Source organism: Elephantulus edwardii, unplaced genomic scaffold (genome assembly GCF_000299155.1).
Source record: "Elephantulus edwardii isolate Elephantulus edwardi_28Jun2011 unplaced genomic scaffold, EleEdw1.0 scaffold00100, whole genome shotgun sequence".
Classification (NCBI taxonomy): domain Eukaryota; kingdom Metazoa; phylum Chordata; class Mammalia; order Macroscelidea; family Macroscelididae; genus Elephantulus; species Elephantulus edwardii.
In genome coordinates, this window is record NW_006399850.1 from 845,563 (window position 1) to 857,269 (window position 11,707).

General features: G+C 39.9%; 1 protein-coding gene across 3 annotated transcripts in view; it reads left to right on the forward strand.

Moving 5' to 3' along the window:
* The first annotated feature begins 2,173 nt into the window (after positions 1-2,173).
* The window catches only part of PSMA6 (proteasome (prosome, macropain) subunit, alpha type, 6), a 29,447-nt gene continuing 19,913 nt past the window's right edge, over positions 2,174-11,707 (forward strand). For 2 of the 3 annotated variants that reach the window (XM_006891550.1, XM_006891552.1), the window contains exon 1: positions 2,174-2,401. In XM_006891550.1, coding sequence (XP_006891612.1) covers positions 2,326-2,401 — 76 coding nt within the window. In that variant the 5' untranslated portion in view covers positions 2,174-2,325. Of the gene's footprint in view, positions 2,450-11,707 lie in introns of all 3 variants that reach the window. The other variant, XM_006891551.1, reaches the window with a different exon arrangement.

An 11,707-nucleotide genomic window follows, 5' to 3' on the forward strand; every position in this document is an offset into this window, starting at 1 on the left:
GACTGGGATAATTGGGATGGGAGTGTCAGAGACAGTGTGATTGGCACAGGACAGAGTGGAGTTTAGGGCTGTTGTACATAGGATCGCTATGAGTCGCAGGCGACTCGACGGCACATAACAACAACAACAACAGCATTCCACTTATAGCCTTGGAAACCCACTGGAGGGTCAGCTACAAGTTGGTTCTGATTCAATGGCACTGAGTTTAACATATTCCAAAAGGATGTTGATATTACTGGTCAGGAACAATAACCAAAGGTGATGAATGTCACACCGCAAGGAAACTCCCTTTACATGGGCTCAGGGTTGTGACCTGAATAAGCACGTTGCATCCAAGACTAATATTCTTTTTTTTTTTTTTTTAAGTAAAAGCAAAAGAAGTTTATTGAGTGAAGTGATTCAGACCTCAACAACTAGTTGGCTGATCACATCATGAGAATGTTATATCCTTGCTAAGTTACATTATTACATAACTGGAAAAGCACTGATAATCATGCTGTTTTGTGTGCCATCGAGTCAACTTGTGATTCATAGCAATCCTACATAGAACAGCTCTGAAGCCTGCTCTATCTTGAGCCAACCTCATTGTCTCTGACATACCTACTCTCATTACCCCAGACACTGAGTCAATCAATCTCATCCAGGGTCTTCCTGTCTCTGAAGACCGATACCTCCTTTCAACATGCCCAAAGTATGGCAGACGAAGCTTCAAAATCCTGCCTACAAGGAGCATCTTGCTTTCAGCCTCTCTAGGATTAACCTGTTTGTTCCCCTAGCTGTCCATGGTATATTCAATACTCCAGCACCACAACTGGAAGGCATCAATTCTTCTGTCATCCTTAGCCATTGGTTCAGCTTTCTGATGCATAGCAAGTAATTGCAAAAATCATGGCCTGGATCAGGCGCATCTTAATCTCTAGACTGACATCATTGCTCTTCAATATTCTGGAGAGGTCTCTGACAGCAGATTTTCCCAGTGCAATTAGTCTTTTGATTTGCTGGCTGCTAGTACCAAGAGTGTTGATTGTGGAGTCATGCAATCTGAAGCTGTTAACAGTCTCAATCTCTTCACTGTTTATTATGATGCTGCCAATTGACCGAGTGGTGAGAACTTTCATTTGGCAGGGTACAATTCAATGTGTAACACAAAGGGTAACTTTTATCAATATACTTGGAAATCACCTAGAGCTAGAAATCAACCTTTTTGCCAGAGATATTTTACATTTAAATTTAGTATTTTCTTAACCATATTTGTTTTCAAACTTTTTCATATTAATAGAAACTTTAAAATAAAAAGCTTGAGAAATGATTTTCCTTAAGATGCTCTTATAATTTCTCTTTAAAGTGAAAATTAATTTTAGAAGAAAATAAATAAAAGAAGAAAGAATTAGTGTAGCTGGTCTTCCTGGTACCTACCAACTTTAACTGGAAAACAATTAACGTCATGTTTTGCATTTTATATTTATTAAATAGAAGTGTGCCTTGAGGTAAAACCGTAATAGGCTGAATTTTACAATTTGAAAAGCCACCTGGTGTTCACTCCGGAGCTACCGGGCCAGCTTAGAATTGTTCTCATTAATCCATCTAACACCAGCTGCTATAAGCCCCCCATCTCTTCCGTTCTTGTTATTGATCAATCAAAACTGCTCAGCCTCATGGTTTCCTTATTACACCCATATTTCAACCCCAGTGCCATTTTTAAGACCAAAAATTGTGGGGACTGCTGATCAAAAATTAAGTTCTTGCGTGGTTAAAAGAAAATCCTGCTCCTTCTACTGGCCTCCCTTTCCCATGTTTAATATACTGCCATGGTTACAGGTGAAATCCAGTTCCTTTGATAGGAAGGGAAAATGAGTGGGTTAAGAGGAGAGTTAGGAATAAAGGCGGCAATCTATTCAGACACAGGCTAAACGTGCAGGTGCCAAAACTAAGAAGAGATTTATTCATTGCACAGTCCATTTACGTCACGCTGGTGGGCAAATCACTATTCTGGGCCCTTAGAAAGCTTTGCTGCTCTTGCTATAATTAGCTGAAGGGTGGGGGTGGGGTGGGGGGAAAGCCTTAAATCATCCAGGTTTCACCTGCTGTGTTCAAGGCGCTCAGACACTTGCCACCCTGCCAGCCCCCTGTAACACTTAGGGGCGGGGCCTCAGACCTCACCCGCCGGCCAAGACGCAAGAGCCGTAAACTGTGCGTAAAAGAGCGGAAGAAGCTCGCTTGGTGACCCGGAAGCAGTCGCTACAACTTCCGAAAGGGGTTTACTGCCTTGGTGTGCGAGTTGCTGTGTAAGGAGATTGTACTTGAAGTTGTAGAGGGTGTACCAGCATGTCCCGTGGTTCCAGCGCCGGTTTTGACCGCCACATTACTATTTTTTCACCCGAGGGCCGCCTCTACCAAGTAGGTGAGTGAACCAGGTCCACGGGTGATCCACCCTAATTGCTCTGTCATGGTGCGGCCTGGAGCAGGCGGATCAGCCCCGGGTCTGCTGCAGAACTGAAACTGGCCTTGCTTGATTCAGGAAAGAAGGACCAGGGCGGAACTGAGACCCCTGCTGTTCTCACCGTGGTCTGGAGACAAAGATCGAAGATTAAAATACTGAAGATCCAGTTCTCATTAGGGCGAGCCGCCTCTCTGTTCGGGAAGTAGGACCTCTGTGCCAGACCCTGCTTTCCTGACGCCCCTTTAACGTTGTTCCGTGCCTGCCTGGCTAGGCCCAGGGTCTGTTTTCCTGTAAAGAATAATTAGTTCCTTAATGCCACTCTCCATCATGGGTTTCCTTGTCCTTTGGCTAATTCCACATTCAGAGTTTACTGTGCCCCAAGAACTGTATTGCTCTTATAACAGATAAGAATGTCACACTTCTTGTTATACTGAGGCTTATGATTTAAAGGGAAGATTGATTAAATGAATGATTAAACAAAAAAAAATAATTCAAACTACCTGCAGAGTTTAGTACGTCTTTGGAAAACTGGTAGATCAGAATGAGTGGTCCTCAATTCCAGACCTGATCTTGAAATTTCCATCCCCTGTTAATGCTAGTCTCTGAAAGTTCTTGTAGTTTAAAGGCTGATTCTGCGTTATAGATGAAATATGGTTTAATCTAGCTGTTGACTGAAGCTTGGTTTTAATGAAAATAAACTTCAAGGTATTACTTAGTATAACTATTTTATGAGGTTGAAATAATGTCACACTTTAGGTTATGATTGTAAAGTAGAACCTTGAATTCTAACTAGAGAGAGTTTGGTTTTAGGGGATTCTGATTTACCATCTAGCCCATACTAGTTTCATTTATGAATGAGTGTTAGCACCTCATTGCTTTGGTGAAATCAGTAATGCTTTATTTGAATTGAGGAATTCCGAGGAGACTATTGGTCTATAAATGGAATGTTGTTCACTTATAAATTTTTTAAATAGATTTGGCATGACAAGTACTCGACAGTATAGCTACATACTGTATATAGTGTAGCCAGAAATAACTATTCTGGCTTGTTCTAAAAATCATATTGTAACTAAGTAACACTTTTAAGTTATTATCCGGAACTGAAAAATATGATCACAGATAGGAGAGATAACTGTGTATCCTTGAGAAGTTTCGTTCCTGAGTGTAGACTTTTTTTTTTACACTTTGAGCTGCTGCTGCTTTGTGTGTTCTAGTTCCTAGGTTTTTTTATAATATGAGTAGGACAATGGAAAGTGGTATCATAGTTTAAAAAGATTTGCAGGAGAACATGTAATTCATAACAAGCTTAATATCTATATAGAATGGTTTTAAGATCTCCTTTGTTGAGTAACTGATTTCCTGCTGTTTAGAGCACTAATTGAGCATCGTTAGGAAAAGAAAGTGAAAGAGTAGTCAATGTGAGCAAGCATTATAGAGTGAAGAGTTCAGGCTCTGGAACATAACTGGATTCAAATCTTTTTTACTGCATACTGGCAGCCCTGGAGCAAATTATGCAAGCTTAGCCTTAGTTTTGTTTGCAAAGTTGATCTTTTAAGCTCTTCTATGGCATGGTGGCCTAGTGGCAAGAAACTGCATTGCAATCTCAAAGGCACATGGTTCTAATCCACAGATACTCTGCAGGAGGATTGGAAAGTATCCTGTGTGATTTACAGCCTCTGAAAACCCTCTGGAGGATCAGCTATGAGTCTGTTCCAACTTGACAGCAAACGACAACGTGGGGTTATTGAGTAATGTGATGGATGTAGCGTGCTTAGTGACCTTTACATACTAAAATTCTTACCACATTGAGTTGTTTCCAACTTATAGTGACCCTCCTTCCAGGTTTCTGTAGCTGTACTTTTTTTTTCTTCTTCTTTCTTTTTTGTGTGCCATCAAATCAGATCCGACTGACACAGGAGGACTTTCCCCCTCCTCCGGCAGAATATCTGGTGGATTTGAACTGCGCACCTTTGAGATTACAGCACAGCTTCCTGCCACTGGGCCATCACAGCTGTAGCTGTAAATCTTAAAGGGAGGAGACTGCTCATCTTTCTCCCTGAGAGCCATAAATGGGTTCCCACCACCAGAGAAGTGCAGCCTTTTGGTTAGCTGAGTAACATGGTACAGGACTATGCCATCAGAATACCTATGTCATGTATTAGTGCTCATTCTTGGAAAAGTGAAGGGTCTGTGAAAAAGGAAGACTCTCAGCTAGATGACTTGGCACTGTGAGTGCAGCCTGGTAGAGATTATAAGGATGGCGCAGGATAGGGCAGGGTTTTAATTTGTTCACAGAGTCACTTGATGGCACCTAACAAGTGCTTAATAGATGTTATTGAGTGCCTGTTTGATTTTTGGGGTCATTTTTTGGTCTATATTAGATTAGTAGTTCTGTCTCTTTCATACCAACTCATAGTAAACTTCTAGCAGGTTCTCAGAGGCAAATTGCACAGGAGGAGATTACTCATCTCTCTCCCTGAGAACTGATGATGCATTTGAACCACTAGAGAGGTGCTACACCTTAGGATAACGACATGACTCCCTACCCAGTAAGCCACCAGAGCTCTATAGCTCTGTAGACATAGGATATTTCCATTTCTATGGACCCATTCCTGTTTGATTTTCTAGTAAAATATAGATAACATAATAATATTGTAGATACTGTTTATTCATAAATTTTAGTATCAGTAGATAGAATACTGAATTATAGAGTGCAACTTGTTAACCCTGAGAGTGGAAAATAATATAACAATTGAAAGGTGAGGGAAGGAATGGTTAATGGAAAAGTAAATAAGCTCCTAATCTTCCATAGGTGGGCCATAAAAAAAAATGTAATCTAAAGATGTCAGATAAAAAATGAGTTAAGAAAAAAGTAGAAGTTTAAAGTTACAATGTTTACGGTAATTATAAACAAACTTTTGATGGTGTTTGCTCCCAAGAAGTGAGGAAAAAGACTTTCTCTTTTAATTTTATATCCTTTGTTAGCTATTGAAAACTTTCTTTTATGTGTATGTAATGTGTATGCTTATGTTTTAAGAAAACTTTTGTAGATGGGACCTCTGGTGGCCTAGTGGCAAGAAGCTGCACTGCAGTCCTGAAAGCATGCGGTTTGAATCCACCAGATGTTCCACTGGAGAAGGAAGGGCAATCTCCTTCTGTGCCAGTTGGATTGAATTTGATGGTACACCACCAAAAAAACCCAAAAAACAAAAACCAAACTAAGAAAACTTTTGTAGAACAGAAGACCTAGTTTGCATTTTCCACGTTGCCAGTGAGGAAATTGATGCTCTTGTGGGTGCACAGAGCAGATTAAGCCGGTCTAGTTTCAGGCTCCACTCTACTGCTTGCTGTCCCTTTGTTGGATAGTCTGGCAAAGGGAGGAAAGAAACAGTGACTTGGATTTGCCTTTCAAGTGCCTGTGAGCATGTGTATAGCAAACAGGAAAGAAATTAATGGAGACAAACAGGAGAGGGTAGTTTTCCAAATAGAAATAGCATCATGTACAGACTTTGGTTTTGTTGCAAGGACTGACCAGTCCTTGGAGAGGGACATTCTGCTTGGGAGGGTAGAGGGAACAGTGCAAAAGAGGAATAACCTCGATAAGATGGATTTATTCAGTAAGAGGGATAATAGAGGTAGTTAAGTATGTCAGAGACAGTAAGTTTGGAACAGGATAGAGCAGGGTTTAGAGCTGTTGTACATAGGGTCACTATGAGTCCCAAGTGACTCGACAGCACCTAACAACAACCATAGAGAGATCTTTGTAATTAATCAGTTAGTAGAAAGCACTTAGGATAGTGCCTGGCATAGTAAGTAGTAAGTGTTGAGTAAATGATTCTGTGAGGGATACTATCAAGGAAAAAGAAATAATTGATGTAGAGTTAGGAAATGGGCTCAGGAATGGTGTTACCATTAAGGATGTTTTCAAAGAACAAACTTAGAATGCTGCCTTAAATCTCATTTGAAATTCTATATAATAGCTGCACCAGAACAGTAATGAGACCAAGCACTGCTGTTTTAATATTTGTATCTCCCGCAGTCACTGTATGTGTTCAGTTGCATAAACCCCCCCCCCCCCTCCCCCAAGATTTTTAATGATCTTAATCCCTTGATGCATGGTTTAAAATCAGGAACAGTGTCCATCAGGGATGTATCCTTTTTCTGTACTTAATCAAATAATTATTGAAGGTGGACTCTGTGAAGAGGAATGTGACATCAGGATCTGAGGAAGAATCATCACTAATCTATGTTATGCAGATGCTACAACTTTGCTTGCTGATAGGGAAGAATTAAGACACTTGCTGCAGAAGATCAAGTAACTACAGCCTTTGGTATGAATTACATCTCAACCTTAAGAAAACAAAGGTCCTCACCCCACGACCAAAAGACAACATCATGATAGATGGAAAAAGGATTGAAGCTGTCAGTGATTTCGTCTTACTTGGGTCAACAGTTATCACCCTCGGAACCAGCTGTCAGGAGATCAGGAGACGTATTGCAATGGGCAAGTCCACTGTCAGGGACCTCTCCAAAATACTTAATGATGTCTGCTTGAAGACTAAGGTGTGACTGATTCAGGCCATGGTCTTTCCAGACACCTGCTACACATCTGAGAGCTGGACAAAATGTGTTGGTTTTGAGTTGTGGTGTTGGAGAATGGTACTGAGCATTCCGTGGGCTGCCAAAAGAACAAACAGATAGGTCTTGAAAAAAATGCCACCAGAGTGCTCCTTGGAGACAAAGATGACGAAGCTCCATCTCATAAATCTACTTGTTTCTAGGAGAGGCTATTCCATGGAAAGAGACATCATGCTTGGAAAGATGGAAGGTCAGTAAGAGACGAAAATCTTCAATGAAATGGATTGACACAGTGACTGTGGCAAATGGGCTCAAGTGTGTCAGATGGTGAGGATGGCACACAGTAGGACAGGGTTCAAGCCTGTTGTTCATAGAGTTGCTATGAGTTGGACTAGACTGGATGGCACCTAACATCAACTCCTAAAGTATCATAGTTTTTGAATATTGATTTTATTTTTTTTTTTATTGTGATTTCAACATTTACAAAGCATACTGTTTTTTCAATCAACCATTCATACACGTTTTGTTTTATAACAGTACCCACAGTATCTGATCATTCACTTGTTCTGTATTGACTTTCTGTTCAACCATCTTAATAAGTATTACCCATTTATTAATTTTTAATCCCCCTCTCCCTTCCCCTCCCTGATAGATGTTCAAAGTTTTCTTTAGCTGTTTATAGTAGTGAATATTTGTCTTTTTGTTACTGATTTATTTCACTCAACATAACATTCTCTAGATTTGTCCATGTTATGCAGTGTTTTACAAATTCTTCATCATTTTTTCAGTGTTGCTTAGCACTGCAATGTGTGAATGTCTTTATCCATTTTTCCATTGATGGGTACATTTGTTGTTTCCATCACTTTGCTATTGTGAATAATGCTACATGAATGTGCCTATATCTGTTAATGTTGCAGCATTTATTTCTTTAGGATATATACCTTGACAGACTTGCTGGAAGGATCACAGATTTAAGAGGAGTGTGAAAAGGCACTATGAAATGAGCCACACTTGCTAAGTGTGCACCTTTTCAGGTGCAGGATATTATTACTAGGTGCTGTCAAGTCATTTCCCTATCATACAAGCATGTGTACAATAGAATAAAATACAGCCTGGTTCTGCATCATCATTGCCACTGTTGTGTTTGAGTACATTGTTGTAACCACTGTGTTGGTCATCTTGATGACACTGTTTCTCTTTTTTACTGACCCTTTACATTGCCAGGCATTAGGTCCTTCAGGGATTGGTGCCTCCTGATAACTTGCAGAGTTCTTAAGAGTATTGTCTCACTATCTTCCCTTCTAAAGATGCATTCTGGCTATCCTTCTTCCAAGATATATTTGCTCATTCTTCTGCCAGCCCATGGTTTATTCATTATTTTTTGCCAATACCATAATTCAAATATATCAGTTCTTCTTGTCTTCCTTTTTTCACTGCTCAATTTGCACATGCATTTGAAGCAATTGAAAGTACCATGGCTTGAGCCAGGTGCTCCTTACTCCTCAAAGTGTTATCTATTCTCTTTTAACATATTGTTCAAGAAGTGTTCTTGCTCAGTGCAGTACACTATTTAGTATGTGTGTGTGATTCTAATGAAAGTTTACACAAAGATTGATGCACATTTTACTTTGTTCCCCTCATTTTGCTCTCCTCCAGTTAACTTTATAATGCACTTCTTGTTCCAGATTGTTAATTGCCATATATACAATGCTTAATCAATCATTTTGGACAATCTTTTTCATTTCTACTGCAGTGTACTCTTTTCCTGTTCTCCTCTCTTTGTCAATCTTATTTTATAATAGCAGACTTATGCAGTATTTGTCTTTTATGACTGAGAAATTTCACTCAGTATAATGTCTTCCAGGCTCATCCATGTTATGTATTTTTTTACAAGTTTTTTTTTTTTGGTGGTGGTTGTTTGGTGTGGTTTTTTGTTTGTTTGTTTTGTTTTGTTTTTTTTTTTTTTAGTGCTGCATAATATTCCATAGTTGTTCTGTCCATTCATTTGTTTATAGGAAGTTGGGCTGCTTCTGTCTTTTCACTGTTGTGAATAATGTTGCAGTAAACATGAGTGTACATACATCTGGTTGTATGATGGCTTTAATTTCTTTAAGGTATATTCCTAATAGTAGGATAGCCAGGCTAAATGGTATTTTTCATTCCAACTTTTTGAGAAAGTGTCAGACCACTTTCTGTAGTGATTGTACCATTTTATATATTCCTACTAACAGAATTCCAAGACTTCCAATGTCTCCACACCTTTGCAGAATGTGTTGTTTGCTGCCCCTTTGAACTTTACTGTTGTTGCTGTGGTGAGTCACTGTGTCAGTTCCTCTTGTCCAGGGTCTTTCTCTCTTTTGATTCCCCTCCCTACCTTCCGGAGAATGATATGTTTTTCCAAGGACTAGTCCCTCCTAAAAATATAACCAGAGTATGTGAGATGAAACTTTATCATCTCCATCTCTAAGAAGCACCCTCGTTTCACTTTCTCCAGGATACGCTTGTTTGTTCTTTTGGATATTCATGGGATATTCAGTACTCTTCTCTACCATCACAACTCAAAAAAAAGAAAAAACTCTTCCTAAGAATTCATCATTGTCCTTGATTAATACCTGTAGTGATTAGATAGCCCATCATTGGTTCTTGATACTGATAATTTTTGTTCTTTTATTTTCTTGATTATCTGAAGCTTCTTCATCTCACATACTTGGAGCATGTTGCTAGAGAAGTTATTCCTTGGAGAGGAGCATCATGCTTGAACAGGTGGAGGGTTGGTGAAAGAGTAAGACCCTCAACTAGAGAGATTGACACAGTGTCTTCAGCAGTGGGATCAAGTGTATCAGAAATTATGAGGATGGCACAGGATAGGACAGGGTTCAGATCTATTGTTCATACAGTCACTCCAAGTTAATACCAGAGAACACCTAACATCAACAACAAATTAGTGGTTAAGGAGTTCTGGTGGTATAGTGGCAAGGAATTGTGCTACCAACCCACTGGCGGCTCTATTGAAAAATGGGCAGTCTCTTGTGTGATTTACTGCCTCTGAAAACTTGCCAGAGTCAGCTATGAGCTGGTTCTGACATAGTGGTACACAACAGTTTAGTGTCTTTGAAATAATAAGTTATTTCTCACAGTTCTGGAGGCAGAAAATCCAAAATCAGCATCACTGGTTGAAATTAAACTATCAGCTTGCCTGTGCTCTTTCTGAAGCCTCTAAAGGAAGACTTTAATTTCTGCTAGGTGCAAGCTTTCCTGGTTTTATGACTGCATCACTCTAAATTTAAGGCCCAAATCTTCAAGACTGTTTTCTTCTTCACATTGCCTTTTCTTCTGTATATAAAAATTTCCCACCATCTTCCTCTTAAAGCAACTTAGTGCTGTCAGGTTGGAACCAGTTTATAGTTGATCCTCCAGCAGGTTTTTGGAATCTGTGAATTGAACAGGAGGAGATAACTTGTCTTTCTTTTGAGTAGTGCATTGGAACTGCAAGATAGGCTTTTGCCTTTGGATTAATTAGCAGGGCAACTCCTTACGTACCACCAGAACAGATCTCTTCCTTTCATTTTATAAGATATGTATTATTGCATCCAGGGCACACCTAGATAATTCAGAATAATCTCACAAGATCCTTAGCTTGATCCCATTGCAAAGACCTTTTTTATTACCATATTCGCAGGTCCCAGGAGATCATGAGGTAGAAGTTTTAGAGAGCCATTTCCAGCCTACTACAGAGTATTACAGAAATGTCTGTCTGTGTTTCATTTACTATACAAAGGCATTTGACTGTCTAAATTGCAATAAATTGTGGCTAATTCAGAGAAGAATGGGAATCCCAGAACACTCGATTGTGCTAATGCAAAACCTACACTTGTACCAGGAAACAGTCCTCAGAAAGCAAGGAAACACTGCATGGTTCAGAATCAAGAAAGGAATGTGTCAGGGATGCATCCTGTCTCCATACTTTTTCACTCTATATTTAGAACAGATCATTCAGGAGGCTGAGCTTTATGAGGAAGAATGTGGCATCAGGATTAGAGGAAGACTCATCAATAACCTATGTTACACAGATGATACCACCTTGCTTGCCGAAATTGAAGAGGACCTGAAGCACTTGTTGCAGAACGTCAAGGGTTGTAGTCTTTAATGTGGATTGAAGTGCAACATCAGAAGACGAAGATTCTCACCACTGGGCCAAATGGCAGCACCAAAATAGATGGAGGAGAGCTTGAAGTTGATTGTTCGACTCCACAATCAACACTCTTGGTATCAGCAGTCATTAACTCAAAAGACAAATTGCATTTGGAAAATCTGCTGCAAGGGACCTCTCCAGAATGCTGAAAAGCAACAGCGTCAGTCTAGAGACTAAGGTACGCCTAAACCAGGCTATGGTCTTTGCAATTACTTGCTGTGCAACAGAGAGCTGGACAATGACCAAAGATGACAGAGGACTAATTGATGCCCTTGAGTTATGATGCTGAAGAAGAGTCTTCAACATACCATGGACTACCAAGAAAACAAAGAGGCCTATCTTGGAGAGGGTGAAACCAAGTTTCTCCTTGGAGGCTAGGATTTTGAAGTTCCATTTTACATACTTTGGGCACATGACCAGGAGGAACTGGTCCTTGGAAAAGGATATCATGCTTGGAAGGGTTGAGGGACAGCACAGGAGAGAAAGATCCCAGATGA